This window comes from Gorilla gorilla, chromosome 6 (assembly GCF_029281585.2).
Source record: "Gorilla gorilla gorilla isolate KB3781 chromosome 6, NHGRI_mGorGor1-v2.1_pri, whole genome shotgun sequence".
In the NCBI taxonomy this organism is placed as follows: domain Eukaryota; kingdom Metazoa; phylum Chordata; class Mammalia; order Primates; family Hominidae; genus Gorilla; species Gorilla gorilla.
Window position 1 is genome coordinate 147,960,163 of NC_073230.2, and position 17,764 is coordinate 147,977,926.

Genomic DNA, 17,764 nt, shown 5'->3' on the forward strand with positions numbered 1-17,764 from the left:
ATTTAGATATCTACCATCTTAAGTTTTCTTTCTGCATGTCCTGTAAATTCTAAGTTCTTTTTTCTCCTATTTCCTACCTTCTTTTGGATTATCTTTAAGTTATTTTGCTCTTCCTTATTATTTTATATTTAAGCATTCTTTAGTGAGCCTAGAACTACACTGGAATCCTTCACTTATAACAGTCTAACATAAAGTAGCACTTTTACATCTTCCTGGACAATGGACCTTACCTCCATATTAAGCATAATTATTTTAGAATCTGTGTCTGATTAACTCCAATATGTGGATCCCCTGTAGTTCTGCTTCTATTGTCTATTTCTTTCTAATTAAAAAAAAACTATTTTCTTTTCTTCTCATATGCCTGGGGGTGGGTGTGGGGGTATGTGTGGAAGGGGGGCTACTGTAGCAATAATATAAGGCCAAGAGTGATGTAATCTTCTTCTAAAAGGGATGTTCATTTGTTTCTGCCAGGGAGCAACCCTAATCAACTTTCAAAGCTGAGCTTTACTTCCTGCAGGGACTGATCTACTTATGATTCACCCTTACTCCTAGAGCATAACCCGTTAAGGGTCCAAACTCAAAACCTTTGGATGTTTACCAGGGTTTCCCCCCGTGCTCCCAGCCCCATGAGTCTGTCAAAGGCTTTGCCTGGCTTCCTAGGTGCTTCTTCTGGAATCCGCAGGTGTCCCTGGGGAAAAAGTGGCCCAAGAAGCAGGGCTCATGCCTCTGGATTTCCTGGATCTTGGTCTCATACCGCTTCACTGCCCTGTTAACTCTCTGGGGTTTTTAATGTTAATATCTTGTTCAGCTTTTCCAGTTGTCCTCAGCAGGAGAGTTGGTCCAAATTACCTAGCCTGTCATTACTGGAACAGAACTTAAATTCCAACTTTTTTTCCCTCCTCTTCTGGTTAGATCAAGAGAATGTACAATGCAGAGTTTTACATCCGCTCATATTAGCTAAAATTAGTGAGTTTATAAAGTTTTTAAAAACAGCCTACGTGAGAAAGTGATAATCCATTTTGTTTTGAAAACCTTACCTTGGCAATGGACCCGTCGGGGGAGTCATTCCATAGTCTTCGTATCTCTGGAAGACATACAAAAGAACATGAAGATTAATATTCAATACTTATTATAAAGTGACAACAGCAAACTTATAAATTCAGCTTTACAGGATCAACTTTCAAGAGAATTATTTTCTCATTAAAACTTAGCATGTTACCGGGCACTCTGCCACCAAGTGATGCTACAAGTTTCGGTTCGAGGACCTGCACTACCAGACTTTAGAAAACACACAACTCATTTTTAGATCTTTCCTTCTTTTGTATATTACAACTATAAATATGAATAGCTGACAGGCTTGCTGTGCCTGCTCTTCCCTACAGATCCATCTGTATCTTCTGCTGCAAACCTGTATCTTCCGCTAAAAGGCCTCATATCTTTTGCTAAAAGGCCTCATATCTTTTGCTAAAAGGCAGGCCTGAATGCCCACAATTAGCACAAGTGACTCCAACCACATGAGCCACAAAGGTCAGCAAGACCCAGTGGGTGCCCAGTACGTATTGAAATACCTCAAGCAACTCAAGTATCAAATGCTGTCTCATGTTGCAGAATGCTGCAAAAAAAGAAAACCAGAAACTAGAGAGACCCTACAAGACGAAGGCAGCACGTTCTGTTTCTGACCGTTTACTGGTCCCCAGGAGACCCAGCTATATTTTCTGCCCTTAAGTTCCATAAGGTGCCCCCGTATCCTTCAATCAACTCTTTTTACTTGAGCTAACCTGAACTAGCCAAATGTTCTTTGACTAAAACAATATGCCACATGATTTAAAGAAACATACATCTAAGAGATCTGTTGTATTCCTGGTGAAATCAATATATCCTAACCCTAATATACATGGGACTCTTATTTCAACATTTCTTTTCAATAACTGTGAATTGTTCCTTTTGGAATTAGGTATTTCAGAAGAACAGTAACTATGGGCAGAGTCTCTCCAGCGGCAGTCAGTTGGAACCAATGGTTTGTCTAAGTTAGGTCTAAGTCAGCCTTGCTTCTAAAGTTGCTCTAATATGACATCTTTCTTTTTACAAGCTGTCATTTACTGAATTAGTATTTTGAGTTAAGCATTGTATGAGCACTAACCTAGCCCCACAACATCACTAAAAAGTACTCACTGCCTCTGTTTTATAAATGAAACCAACTCACAAAGAAATTAGGTGATTTCCTCCTCATGTCTTTTGGACTCCAAAGACCATGCTTCTCACCAATCCCCCAGCACTGCCCATGGCTTCCAAAACAAGACACTCTCCTGTGAACAAATATCTATTTTGTGAGGGGAAAAAGTAGAGGCTTTGGAGTCATACAGACTGGCTTAACATCCCTGGGCCTATTCCTTTATGCCAAGAGAATATAACGATCTCCACATTCACAGAGTTCTAAGAGGATTATTAAATATGAAACCGTGGTCAGATTACTTCACCTTCTGACTCTCTCTGCTTCCATCCCCTTGGCTGTCATGTGGAACCTTGTGGAGTTCCCCAACTGAGGCAAAACAAGGGAAAGAGGGTTATGGACGAAGGGAGAAAGAGAAGGAAAAGAAGCTTCCATTCCTTTTCCAAATAATTAAAGGGAAATCTGAGACTGCATAGAGATTATTCACAGTGCTGGTGCTTTCGGCACAGTGTGGGTTTTTAAAGCATATTCATATGCAAAATCTAAAAAAAAGTCAATGCTTACCAGTTTACCTACCAAAGTCTCAGGAGTTCTTAGTGGCATATTAAGAGAAAAACAATGAAAAATAGCTGTCCGCTTATTATCTGTTGTATCTTTGTAGTGTGAGGATTTCAACTCTATTCTCATCAGAAAAAGAATGTCATATTTCTAGGGACTACATGCCCTGATGAAAAGGTTTAAAAAAAAAAATGACAGACAGAATTTCTCTGATTCTGTTGCAGGATGGATCACACCTATATAAAAGTTTGGGAAACAAAACTGCATTTGAAGGTTTCAATCAGCTAGGTATATATAAATCCCACTTTAATGCATCCCTTTTTTCTATTCAGTATAAAACACAGGCCGACAGAGTGAGGAAGGCAAGTTAGATGGTTGGTAGAGTTTGGGATAGGCCTGAGGTAAAGCAACCAGACAGTGAGGTCTGCTTGTGAAGTGTCTCAGCCCAGGGATTTGTACTTGCTACTCAAAGGACTAGTCCATAGAGAGCTTACCTTCTCAAGGAAGCAGCAATACCAACTATCATGTGGCCTGACTCACTGATACATAACACTCCTACCCTTGCAAAAAAGGAGTAACAATGTCATCAGGTGGCAAATAAAGGCTCATGCGGTAACTGAAGGCACCGTGAAATCCACATTCCTGTGGTTTTTCTTTTTTTTTAACCAAAAAAAAGCAAATAGCAGCAAATAAGAGAGTGATCAGGCTCCCCTTGGCAACATTAACTCTACAATCCATTTACAAACATGTTGAAATTATATTAGATATGCACAGATAAAGCCAATGATTCTGGTTTTCCACTAGATTAAGCTGCTACCATTCTCATCCAACTACATCAGGGTAACATCAAAAGTCCACAATGAGAAAACCACTGAATAACGGTGTTTATTTAAAAAAATCTTACTATGGGCTTGAATTTATAAGGCACTATCAGGGAATCTTGGATCTGCAACACCTATGAACAATGAACAAATAAGAGAAATAACAACACAAACCTGCCAAAAATTACTGCTAAAAATTCATCAGCAGAAACCAAACAAGGAAAAGAGCAGAATCACGCTACACACTGAGAAAAGCAGTGGTCAAGGGGGAAACAAACAAACAAAACAAAGATTCTGGCAGCAGGATGTGGCTCCTAAGCCCATCCCCAGAATGCTCAGCATTACATTGCCACTTAGAGAGAGTACACTGAGGGGTGCACTGGCAGTCAGGGCGAAGGGGAGGGACGGGGAATCAGGAAAAGCCTGGAAGCAGAGAGAAGTAACAATCAGAGACCAGCAGTGAACAAGTTCAGGTCAGCTCATCAGATGAGCCTTTCCCTTTGGAAAACGCAGGACAAGCTAAGCTAAGCGGCTCGTGGTAGGTCTTCCTCCTCTTTTTCAGTCCTCCTATCACCCTGAGATGCATCCAAGGTGTTGGACCTTCAGCAACTTGGTTTACTCAACACCAGTGAACCACATTTTACCTATCAGCTGCCATGCTGTGTTCAGCATCAGAACTGCTCCACCCTAACATCGTACATTCAAGACCAGAGGCAGGGAGACAATTAAGAAGCTGTTGGTGAGAGATGACAGTGGCTCCAACTGATGTCATGGTGTGGATGGATTTAAGAGGAAGAATCAACAAAGTTCTGACATGTTTAAATGACCCCAGATTTCCATACCTTTCCTTTGCAGCACCTGGTCTATCATTTCAACTGCTCCCTCTCACCTGCACATCGCAGGTGCCTGACAAAGCCCTAGTCTTCATCAATCCCAATGCATATACTTGGGTACTGAATGTTCATCAATGAAACTCGAGAACATTAATTAGAGCCACTTCAATTTCATGATAGTCAATCTCAACCACCCTCAAGGCTAAGAAATAATTCCTGTGTCCCTAATCTGTGTTGTCTCATTCTCCATAATACGTCTTTCAAATCTCTCCTCTCCCTCACACCTCCTGCCCTGCCACATTTCTTCTGTTATTCTCAATGGATGATGACTCTGCCTTCTCTGCTCTGAGGATAAAAGCCATGAGATGACTGGTTCCTCAACCTTCTACCAGCCAACTACAACCTGATTTTATCTGTGCCCAATCTTTCCCTCCTCCTTCCCATTAAATTAGAAGAAGCATATCCCCTCATTTTTTTTTTATTATTTTTTTATTTTTATTCATTTATTTATTTATTTGAGACAAAGTCTCACTCTTCCGCCCAGGCCGGACTGCAGTGGCGCTATCTCAGCTCACTGCAAGCTCTGCCTCCCAGGTTCACGCCATTCTCCTGTCTCAGCCTCCCGAGTAGCTGGGACTACAGGTGCCTGCCACCACACCCAGCTAATTTTTTTTTTTGTATTTTTAGTAGAGACGGGGTTTCACCATGTTAGCCAGGATGGTCTCGATCTCCTGACCTCGTGATCCACCCGCATCGGCCTCCCACATATCCCCTCATTTCTAAAGAGAGCTCCTCCACTGGTACTCCAGATTCATCTCATCCCCTTTTGTGAATCATCAGACTCTTCTTCCGCACTGGCTCAGCACCATCAGCCATTAAACACGTTGAAGGCTCGCTGATTCTTCCTCTTGGATTTATCCACTGCATTGCACTAGCTGGAGTCACCAACTCTCTCACCAAGAATACTACAACAGCTTTCTATTAGTCTCTCTGTTTCTGACAACCATTCTTCACTCTAAAATGGGACTAATCTTTCAAAAGGCTTAACTAATTATGTCTCCATCTGCTCAAAACCCTTCCATGTGTGGCCATCACCCTCAGGATGACATGTAGGCTCCATAACCATCAGCTTCTTGCTTTTCCTCTCCTGCCTCATGTCTCACCACTTTTAGTGCCGCTCTGTTACTACTCAGCCAGAACTCACTTCACTGCTTAGAACATACTGTAATAGTTAATTTTATGTATCAACCTGACTGTGCCACAGGACACCCCGATGTCTGGTTAAACATTATTTCTGGGTGTGTCTGTGAGGGTGTTTCCAGAAGAGAGTAGCATTTGAATTGGTGGACAGTAAGGCAGCCCTCCCCAATATGGGCAGGCATCTTCCAATCTGTCGAAAGCCTGAACAGAAGAAAAAGACAGAGGAAGGTTGGATTTGGGCTTCCTCTGACTGACTGCATGAGCTGGGACATGAATCTTCTCCCATCCTTGAAGCACCTGGTTTTCAAGCTTCCAGATTCAGACTGGAAACCATCTCTCAGGCCTTCAAACTACACCACTGGCTTCTGTGGGTTTCCAGTTTGCAGAAAGCAGATCACGGGATTCTCAGCCTCCATAATTACATGAGCCAACTCCTCATAATAAGTAAATTTCTCTCCCCCTCACTCTCTCCATACAAACACATATGCATACAGACACATCCACCCACCCACATACACACACACTACTAGTTCTGCTTCTCTGGAGAACCCTGATTATTTTAAATAATAGACCCTACACATGAATGGATAAACAAATGTGGTATATTCGTAAATGGAGTACTATTATGTGCTGCTGTTTTCTTTGGGTCTATTATAAATAAATCTGCCATGATGTACAAGTCTTTGTATGAAAATATGCTTTGTTTCTCCTGGATAAATACTTAGCAATAGAATCCTGGTTCATATGGTAGGATATATGTTCAACCTTTTAAAGAGACTGCCAAACTGTTTTTCAAAGTGGTTGTGCTATTTTACATTCCCACCAGCAGCTCATGAGACTTCCAGTTGTTTACATTCTCATCAACATAATTGTAGATTTATTTCCACATGCAGTTTTATCAGTTTTTGCTTAATGTATTTTGAAGCTCTAATACTATGCACATAAACACGTAAGACTTTATGTCTTCCAGATAAACTGAATGCTTTATTATGAAATGATCCTCTTAATCTTTAATAATACTCTTTACTATGAGATCTATTTTGGCTAATACTAACATAGCCATTCCAGCTTTCTATGATTAGTGTTAGTATGGCATATCTTCCTCCAAACTTTTCTCCATACTTTTCCTTTTCACCTACTTGTATCTTTGTATTTAATGAAGGGTTCTTGTAGGCAGCATATACTTGGATCTTGCTTTTTATCCAAACTGACAAGCTCTGCCCTTTAATAGGGGTGTTTAGACCATTCACATTTAATGTGATTATTGATAAGGCTGGATTTAAGTCAACCATCTTGGTATCTGTTTTCAATTTTCCCCATCTGTGCTTCTTGGTAACTGTTTTTAATTTTCCCCATCTGTGCTTTATTGCTTTTCACTTCCTTATCTGCCTTTTTTTTTTTTTTTTTTTGAGACAGACAGAGTCTCACTCTTTCCACTCTTTCGCCCAGGCTGGAGTGCAGTGGTGCAATCATGGCTCACTGTAGCCTCAGCCTCCCAGGGTCAAGTGATCCTCCCACCTTAGCCTCCTAAGTAATGCCCAGCTAATTTTTATATTTTTTGTAGAGACAGAGTCTCACTGTGTTGCCCAGGTTGGTCTCAAACTCCTAGGCTCAATCAATCCTCCTGCCTCAGCCTCCCAAGGTGCTGGGATTACAGGTGTGAGCCACCGCATACAGCTTGTCTACTAATTCTATCATCTGTATCATTTTCTTCCTTCTTTGCTTGTCTGTTTAGTTTGATTTGATGCAGACATTATTAATTTTACCTTATTGAATGCTGCATATTTTTGTGTTTCTATATTCTTGAGCTTTGCTTGGGTTTAGATGTTATGGTTTTGTGGTTTGTTAGGTAGAACCAGAGCAGCTTTAAGTTGGGGCTAATTTTGCCCCATTACTGAGGCAAAACTCTTCCAAATACTCTAACTGATGTTGCATGAATTATGCAGTTTCCACCAACTGTTGGAAAAGGAACCATATTCCTCTGCTCAGGCTGCCATAACAAAATACCTTAGAAATGGTGGCCTAAAACAACAGAAACTCCAGCACTTCGGGAGGCCGAGGCAGGCAGATCACGAGGTCAGGAGATCGAGACCATCCTAGCTACATGGTGAAACCCCATCTCTACTAAAAATACAAAAAATTAGCCAGGCAAGGTGGCAGGTGCCTATAATCCCAGCTACTCGGGAGGCTGAGGCAGGAGAATGGCATGAACCCGGGAGGTGGAGCTTGCAGTGAGCCGACATTGTGCCACTGCACTCCAGCCTGGGTGACAGAGCGAGACTCCATCTCAAAAAAAAAAACCACACACACACACACACAAGAACAGAAACTGATTTTCTCATAATTTTCTTATAGTTATGGAGGCTGGAAAGTCTTACATCAACATCTGGCAGTGTTCAGTTTCAGGTGGGGCTTTCTCCCTGGCTTGCAGACAGTTGCCTGCTCTCTGTGTCTTAACCTGGCCAGAGAGAGATCTCTGGAGTCTCTTCCTCATTTTCTAGAGGCAGCAGTTCTATTGAATCGGGACTCTACCCTTCCAGCCTCATTTACTCTTAATTACCTCCCTAAAGGCCCTTATCTCCAACACAGTCATGTTGGGGGGTTACAGCTTCAACATGTGATTTTGGGGAGGACACAGTTCAATCCATAGCAAGAGCTTATTCTCAGGCCTGTGTGAATTTTGAGGGTTGTCCCTGCTAATCTTTTTGAGGGGCTCTTTTGGGTAGTTTCTGTGTACCCATAAACTGATCAGTACTCAAACAAAGATTCTCTGCAGATGCCTAGCATCCTGCTCAGGGTATCTCTCTGCTCTCCTGCACACTCCCTCATGAACTCCAGCTGCCTTTTCCTCCCCAGACTTCCAAACTCCATTTCTTCAACTCAGAGAGACCACAGAGCTCTGCCTGGGGTCCCATCTGCTGCGCCATGACTAGAAACTCCAGATGCAACCTGGGGCAACTGGAGGACTCAGTTCACTTCTCATTGACCCCTGTCCTTTCTTACCTAAAGTCTAACATCAAGTCACCCAGATACTCCTTCCAGTGTTTTCAGTTGTTTGAGGAAGGAAGGTAAACCCAGCCTCTGTTCCTCCATCTGAAGCCTGTCCCATACACTTTAATTTCTGTGCCTCTGCTGTACTTCCCACAACCAGGAACATCCTTCTTCAACTGACAACCACTAATTATCCTTTAGACTTCCACAGAGATGCTATTTTGTCCAGAAAAATCCATCCTGTACTGTGCACTACTCTGTCTCCAGCACCTAAGCAGAGTGCCTGCGACACAGCAGGTGCTTTGTAAATATATGTGAATGAATAAGCAAATGAGAAAACTTTAAAGTGACCCGATGGCAGCTGTTTCCACATTTATTTTACCACCGAGGTTTGTTCTGTACCATGCATTTCCTGAAATATTATAAACCACCAGTTGTAATTTTGAAGACAGTTGTTGGAACAAGCTATATTTTAAAATTAAAAACAGTAGTGATTAGATTGAATGGTACTCCCACCCCACCCCACATAATAGCAGTTCCCCATACTGGAGGCTCTTGGCCTCCCATGCCCTGAAGGAGACAATCTCTTGCTGAAGGCTCTTACTTTGAAAATTCAAACCCATTTCAGAGATAAAAAAGTATTTTATCATATGTCTACTGCCACCCAATTTCATGTAACAAGGTGGACCCAGTATAAACACTCCCTAATAAATTCATATTGTGACCTATTAGTTTCTCTCCAGAGTCAAACCTTAGTCCAATCATTTCATATGAAATTAGCAGAAAATAATGGTAGCTTTACTTCCTTGAGTTTTACTTCTTCTCCATCTCTCAGGAAGGTAAATTTGAAAGGACTAAGAAAAACATAAATGATAACAAAGGCAGATGAAATGCTGAAATGTCAACCTCCAAGATGGAAAGCTGACATTTGAAAGTGGTTGTCACTGTCCACGTGGGGACTGGCTGCCTACAACCTCAGAACCTCAGGGGTCTCTCCAGTACCAGGTGGCCATACAAGAAACTCAACAACTTGGATACATTCTAAACTGAAACTTTTCTGGAGACATCAACAAGAATACATTTGACGGTTACCCCACCTCCATTCCGTGACACTGTTCTGAACCCAGGAAGATGCTTCCATAAAATCCCCCTCCATTCCTCCACAAAGCAAAAGTCCTCCTGCCTTGGCCTCCTAAATTGCGGGGATTACAGGCATGAGCCTGTAAACCCACATAAACAGATACCTCCAACATTAAGAATTAATTTAGTAGAAGATAAAAACTAAGACCCATCACCCGAGTTTTAATTCTTATCAAATGCAACCACGGTTTTGTGCGGAGCCTGAAAGTCAGGCAGTCAGGCAACAAAGCTTCAACATCTTGCCCACCAGAGAATTCTAGAAGGCCAGTACTTACACTGGAGGGATTGTTGGCTGTCTGGGCTGGGCTGTAGAAGGACCCCCACTGGGTGGCTCGCCTCTCTTCCCGGGAAGGGGTGCTGTTTGCGGGCAGGCCGGGTGGGACTCCGGGGCCTACACCTGCGGCGCTGGCAGGCTGGCTGCTGGGGGCCACGAGGGCAAAGGCGTCGTCCAGGAGGGAGTGCATGGTCTGGCGTGCCTCCTCGATGGACGGCTGGGGTGGGATGTACTGGGAGGCCGGGAAGGGAAGGGCTGGATACCTCCCCAGTTCCACCGAGGATGGTGTCTGCACATCGGCTGGGAGGTCAGGATCCGACTACAGTGAGAAATGGCAAAGGAAGAATCACACATGAGTTTTTGTGGCAACCCTAAACAGTTTTCCCGACATTGAGGAAAAGTTCTATCATAAGAATTAAAAAATGACAGTTGAGGCTGTGCACAGTGGCTCACACCTTTAATTCCAGGATTTTGGGAGGCTGAGGTGGAGAAGCACTTGAGGCCAGGAGTTCGAGACCAGCCTGGGTAACAAAGTGAGACCCCCATCTCTAAAAAAAATAAAAAATAAATAAAAAAAAAAATTAGCCAGGTGTGGTGGTGTGTACCTGTAGTCCCAGTTACTTGGGAGGCTGAGGGGGAAGGATAGCTTGAGCCCAAGAATTTGAGCTTTCAGTAAGCTATAATCGCATCATTGTACTCCAGCCTGGATGACAGAGTGAGACCTTGTCTCAAAAAAATAAAAAAATGACAGCTGAGGAATGTGCATTACATTTCATGCGAAGGAGAGGGGAGGCTTGAACCAGAAAAAAACTGCCAAAATTCAACAATCATTTTTTCAGCAACACTCAACTATTTACAAGGCATTTCAGTACCTGGAAGTGAACATTTCTACTGAAAGCCCCTAAACAGCCAAAAAACATATTTCAAAGTTTATGTATTGAAAAAAACTAGTAAATTTTCCCTAGATAGAAGTCAATAAGTAAAGTAGTCTATTGACTATTAGAAAATAGTCTTACATACCCTTAAAAGATCAAAACTTTTAAAACTATACATATTAAAACTATGCATGTGGGCTGGGTGCAGTGGCTCACACCTGTAATCCCAGCAACTTGGGAGACTAAGGCAGGAAGATCATTTCCAGAGAGGCCAGGAATTTGAGACTAACCTAGGCAACATAGCAAGACCCCCATCTTTACAAAAAAATTGCTTAAAAGTTAGCTGAGGGTGGTGGTGAGCACCTGCAGTCCCAGCTACTCACAAGGCTGAGTCAGGAGAATCTCCTAATCCCAGGAGGTCGAGGTTGCAGTGAGCTATGATTGCCCCACTGCACCCTAGCCTGGGTAACAGAGAGACCTAGACTCTTAAAAAAAAAAAAAAGCCTACGTATGTGTGCAAGCAATTACAATATCTATTTTATGAAAACTATTCAGAACCATTTGTCTTTAAAATGAAGGTATCTCTGGATCACAAGAGTCATTAAGAAAGGTTTAAATTGGCCAGACACAGTGGCTCACGCCTGTAATCCCAGCACTTTGGGAGGCCGAGATGGGTGGATCACCTGAGGTCAGGAGTTCGAGACCAGCCTGGCCAACATGGTGAAACCTTATCTCTACTAAAAATATAAAAATTAGCTGGGCGTAGTGTGCACGCCTGTAATCTCAGCCACTCAGGAGGCTGAAGCAGGAGAATCGCTTGAACCCAGGAGGTGGAGGTTGCAGTGAACTGAGATTGCACTCTTGCACTCCAGCCTGGGTGACAAGAGTGAAACTCTGTCTCAAAAAAAAAAAAAAAGAAAAGAAAAGAAAAAAAAAACAAAGGTTCAAATTTTGTTCTATACCTACTGTTTAAGAGGTAGAAATATAAGTAACAATAAAGATTTTTTAAATCTCATTTCCCAATACTGTTATGAGCAAAACACGGTCATAATATACACCAGGTAAACTGTTAAGAGACAAAGCCAGGAACCAACGAAGAAGAGTCATCCTTTCTGGTCTTACAGGCTCCATGAGCCCAAACAGCATGGTGACTGCAGCAGACACAGTGAAGAGAGAAAAGGTTCTGCCCGAGGGGCTGGGGACCCCATACCCTCTGTGAGGAAGGGTGGGCGGCTTCTATCTAGAATGCTTCACTTGCCACGTGCCTGCAGTTAGTTTAGCCCAGCTAGTTGGATCACCATACTTAAAGGGGCCAACGAAGACATTCCGTTACCCATCTGGATCAGTGAGTCTATTACAAAGACAAACTACTCTACAGACATATCCTTAACCTTAGCCCCCTATCTGAAAAATGCTTCTAACGGGTGATCAGTTATTATTCCTGCCAGCGTGAAGGGCAGTAGGTTCTTAACTCCAAACTGAGAGAGGACCATACAAAACTAGTAACCCCACAGTCAACCCACGGACAGGTTTTGCTTGGCCTACACACTCTTTTAATTGATAGCCATTATTTTAAACATCTGAAAATTTCATAGTAACACTCAGATTTCTGGGTTCTCTTGGCAGAGTCTGAAGCTCTGGCATGACCAGGCCCTCACGCAACACAGAAACCGACTGCCGTGAAGCAGCGACTGCCCTCGTTGGATGGGGTAGGTGCTCTTCTCTCCACGGCAGTCCCCACTGGCGACCTCCCTCTCTTGCACATGACACTCTTGGGCTTATGAGTCCATTTCTCCCAACTGCAACATCCCAGTGGAGGTTCTACTAAATGAGATTTATCACTGAGGAATTCTAAGTGAGAATCTGGGGCCCCAAGGTGGCCTCTAGTTGATGATGTCACCTTGGAAGGAACCTGTGCTCCTTTCCTTGTGAGGTGGATAAAGGTCCACAGTCATGCCCTTCTCCAATTCTTGATTTTCTTGAGGAGCAGATGAGGAAGCCTGGTCGGCAGTGTACCACCAACCTACAGCTCACGGGTGGAAAGAAGGGAGGGTGTGTCTGGAAGAACAGCCCACTGGTGAAAGGGTTTCTCCAGAAACAGAAGCGATGTTCCTGGCGGTGATTCTGGTGGCTGCGTATGTGACTCTACTGCAAGGAAGCAAGTAGTGTGGTGACACAAAAAACCGCAGGCACAAACTGAGATTCCACTGTGGGAAACGATCTCAGACATTTGAGCAGAGTCCCCAGCAGCTATAACCACTGCCAATCTCATTCTCAGTGACCAGAATTTCAGAGAAGGCTAAACTTCTATACCAAGAGAGATGATCTGCAGATGGGAAGGACAGTCCCCTTGCATTCCCAATGGCCCCCGTGAATCCTGCCAGAAGGCCAGGAGCTCCTGGGCCAGGACACTTCCTCTTCCTGTCCTTCACCTTCTTGTTTTCTCCTCATTTTGCAGGCGAGACTATCAGAACTTGCAGGCCAAGAAGAGGATTTACTCAATTTCCTATATTCTACCATCTATATTTAGACTATAGACGTTTCACATATAGATGTGTTCAGATACAGTTTATCTATCAGTCTTCAGAAATAAATGTACATCTTTTTACTGTTTACGGATTTTGATGCCTATTTAGCAGTCCTTTGTGGGTGTTGCAAGAGGGTGACCAGACAGCCTGGTTGTCCAGGACGACCTCAGTTTATGCCTGTTGTCCCACGGTAATGATTAATAGAACACCCCCTTACACTTTCAAAAGTGTCTGGATTGGATGACAAATTACATCAAACTTTTTCTGTAAAGGGCCAGACAGTAAATTCTTTAGGTTTGATGAGTCATATAGTCTGTCACAACCACTCAACTCTGCCTGGCAGCAAAAACAGTCATTGATATCAAGCCAACAAATGGGTGCGGTTGTGTTGCAATAAAACTCTACTTAGGCCAGATTTGCTGGCTCATGTCTATAATCCCAGAAATTTGGGAGGCCAAGGTAGGAGGATCGCTGAGCCCAGGAGTTTGAGACCAGCCTAGGCAATAAGGTGAAACCCCATCTCTACTAAAAATACAAAAATTAGCCAGGCAAGGTGGCATGCACCTGTAATCCCAGCTACTTGGAAGGCTTAGGTGGGAGGATCACCTGAGCTTGGGGAGGTTGAGGCTGCAGTGAGCCGTGATTGCACCACTGCACTCCAGCCTGGGCAACAGAGCTGGAGTGTCTCAAAAAAAAAAATTACTTACAAGAACAAGCAGCTGGCTGGATTTCTACCAAGGCCTGAATTATAATGGTCACCCTTATTACAAGGAACCAAGGAATATTTCTCTTGGCCTTAGGAGAACACACCGCTCAAAGAGAAGATATTTTTGAGGGGAAAATGGAAAATTCAAGGTAATTCAAAAACACATAGTACTTCCCTAGTATAGGCTTGAAGATGAAAAAAAAAATAAAACCCTGTACATGTACCACTGATTCTAAAATACAAGTTGAGGAAAAAAAGATAAACTACCTAAGAAAAGATGAGTTCTGAGACAGGCATTATCTTTTAAAGTGTTTCAGAATTCAAAATCTGAGGAAGATTTTTATTTTGGGGCAGTCTTTTAAAAAAGGAGCCACTGAAGGCAAGCAGCCTCTGGGGTGGTGTCTTCCAGGCAGAGGCTGCTCTGCACCCACAGGAGGAGGAATCCCCTGCACTCTCTGCTAAGGAAAAAAGGAAGAAAACGATGCTGCAAAGCTACCGCAAAAGAAGGCTGATCTAGAGTCACTGAAGCAGGCAAATGAAGACAGCCAGGAGAAGACAGGTTCCTCCCTATACAAAACTCAATCGTTTAAAAAAATCAAAGGGAGGGGGACTGAGAGGGTTCCCCACAAATTCCTTTGAGAGAGGAGCCCAGGTTGGCTGGAGAAGTGAAGGGGCAAGAAGGGATGCTGCCCCTTCTATCTGTTGCACACCACAGCAAGTCTCCACTTGGCACAGTTTACAAAAGCTCCGGGTGACAACCTGGGGAGCCCTCCCCAGATCAAGCCAAACCCCACAGATGCCCAAATACCCCCAGAACCCAACACAGCACAAGAGCACCATCTACTGTAAGAGCAGCCATGTACCACATTTAGAAAGTAACAGGAACTATTCAATTCCTTGTACTGAGGAAGACAGTAGTTTCATTTACAGACAGCCTAACTCTGAAATCGCACCGATCCCCATGAGTAGATCAAGAAGGTTGGTCTTTAAGACCCTAGAAATACCATAAGTTCCTAAGGAAAAGTCTCGTTCTTTCAGATGATCATAATTCAGTTGTATTTAGGCCCCATCCCAGTATAATGTTTGCACATTTGTGAATTATATTTAGCGTATTTAAGTGCTTTTTATATAATTTAGGAAAAAAATACAAACCTCAACTAAGAAATGGCTGGTTGCATAAGGTCTATCTAAAGCGATCACATCCATCACAAATCCCTTCTCAAAGGCTGTGCTTTTTGCTAACGTGTCTCTAAACCAGGCTGGCTCTGCGAGTGGCTCCAGCAGGTGAAAGGGGCCTGCTGCAGCAATGCAGGGCTCTCCTGGTATGGAGTTTAGGACGCCCTGTGTTTCCCAGTGCTACCGGAGTTAGCAGCACCTGGCTCGCCCTCTCTGTCTTGGGGTATCCTTATGTCTGTATTTCTCATGGGTTGTTAGTGAGGCTGGTTCTCTCTCTCCTACTCAATGCAGTCTGTGTGTATGCATCTTATGCTATCAATATCTGCCTTTAACACTTCAAGCAAATCTGTCCGGACCTCTTTTACTTTGGAAAAAAATAATCCCTTATTTATTTATTTAGAGACAGGGTTTTGCTCTGTCACCCAGGCTGGAGTGCAGTGGTGCAATCAAAGCTCACTGTAGCCTCGACCTCCTGGGCTGAAGCGATTCTCCCACCTCAGCCTCCCAAGTAGCTGGGATTACAGGCATGCACCACCACGCCTGGCTAATTTCTGTATTTTTTGGAGAGACGGGGTTTCACTATATTGCCCAGGCTGGTCTCCAACGCCTGGGCTCAAGCGCTCCATCCACCTCAGCCTCCCAAAGTGCTGGCATTACAGGTCTGAGCCACCTCTCATTATTTCTTAATTTCCATTAACCTCTTTCTCCCATAAAAGCAAAATATATATAAGCAAATACGCTATCTTTTTAGCACTCCAAGGACAGTACAGGGAAATAAAACCCTAAATATCCCTCCTCTCATTAGGAAACCCAGCCGGGCTAGCTCAGTCAGTAGAGTATGAGACTCTTGATCACAGGGTCATGCCCTCATACCTGTAATCCTAGCACTGTGGGAGGCCAAGGCGGGAGGATCACTTGAGGTCAGGAGTTTGAGACCAGCCTGGGCAACATGCTGAGACCCCATCTCTACAAAAATTTTTAAAATTAGCTGGGCATGGTGGCATATGCCTATGGTCCTAGCTACTCAGCAGACTGAGGTGGGAAAATTACTTGAGCCCAGGAGGTTGAGGCTGCAGTGAGCCTGGATCACACCACTGCACTCCAGCCTGTGCAACAGAGTAAGACCCTGTCCCAGAAAAAATAAAAATAAAAATAAACAACAAAACCAAATAACCCTCTGACTAGGGAGAAGGAAAAAAACCTTGAGGATATTTCTCTCTCTGTTTTCCAGTTAACCTCGAAAAAAGTCCCACTGTGAAGTCTGAGAGAATGGGCTTACGTATAGAGGAAAAACACGGAGTGTGTTTCCAGAGGTGGCACTCGGCAGCACACTGGTTGACAGGACTCAAATCTCCCCTCAGAAGGGGTGGCACCCCACCCCACCCACTTCATGACCTAGAGGGCCCTGGTGCATCAGCCATCAGGCATCAGGCACCGACACCACACAGGGCGGCAGCCAGTGCTGCTGCTTCTCCTCCCCTTTCAGCGCATCTTTCTAGGAGCCGCCCCACCCGAATTCCAGAAACTGGAGTCGGTGGCACGCACTGGGCATCCGATGTAGGCCGAGTTGTGGACGCCGGGGGGCCTCCTGTAGGTGCCATCGCTGTCCGTGGTGATGAGCCGGTCCTTCTCAGCGTCGGCAGGACAGCCGTTGACCTGGTGTTTCCGGCGAGGCTTGGGAGAACGTTTTATCCGTGAGCTGCCAGGAAAAAGAGAAATTATCTTCGTAGGACATCACCCTTTTTGCCACTGACTTACCAACTAAACACTAAGTACCCTGAGTACCTAGGATGTGCTAGCCCCTGGAAACACCCCATAGGATATAAACGCCATGTACAAGACAGTCTCTGCTCTAAGGAAGCTCAGAGCATATCTAAACAGACCTATTAACCCACGTGAAGCAACACAGAATGATATAAAGCCATTTGTAATCATGACATTCAGAAAAGAAGTCAGTGGCAGCTATTAGTCCCATGGGGCTAGAACTAGGTCTTTTTTATTTTATTATTCTTTTTTTGAGATGTAGTCTCATACTGTCGCACAGGCTGGAGTGCAATGGCATGATCTCGGCTCACTGCAACCTCCACTTCCCAGGTTGAAACAATTCTCCTGCCTCAGCCTCCTGAGTAGCTGGGATTACAGGCGCCTGCCACCACGCCCAATTAATTTTTCTATCTTTAGTAGAGACGGGGTTTCACCATATTGGCCAGGCTGGTGTTGAACTTCTAACTCCTGACCTCGTGATCCGCCTGCCTTGGCCTCCCAAAGTGCTGGAATTATAGGCGTGAGCCACCACGCCCAGCCCAGAACTAGGTCTTGAAGAGTGAATGGGACCTGAAGCCAGGGAGGATGTGGGAAGCAGGTGCCAGGGGCAGAAACAGCAGGCAGGTGAATGTTCAGGGGCTACCAGGCCATCTCCTGGGTGTCAGTTCTGTCCGTGCGGCTGACCCATGAAAAAGAGCTGGAGTGGAGGCACAGGGCCGGCCTGCGAC

The 17,764-nt window shown here is 44.1% G+C and overlaps 1 protein-coding gene across 5 annotated transcripts in view; it reads right to left on the reverse strand.

Annotated features, from left to right (window-relative positions):
• Window positions 1-17,764, reverse strand: part of KIAA1549 (KIAA1549 ortholog) — a 150,419-nt gene that overhangs the window by 19,753 nt on the left and 112,902 nt on the right. For 4 of the 5 annotated variants that reach the window (XM_055393204.2, XM_055393203.2, XM_004046297.5 and 1 more), the window contains exons 15-17: window positions 16,818-16,971; window positions 9,989-10,306; window positions 1,038-1,084 (exon numbers count right to left, since the gene is read on the reverse strand). In XM_055393204.2, the coding sequence (XP_055249179.1) occupies window positions 1,038-1,084; window positions 9,989-10,306; window positions 16,818-16,971 (519 nt within the window). The remainder of the gene's footprint in view (window positions 1-1,037; window positions 1,085-9,988; window positions 10,307-16,817; window positions 16,972-17,764) is intronic. The other variant, XM_063708795.1, reaches the window with a different exon arrangement.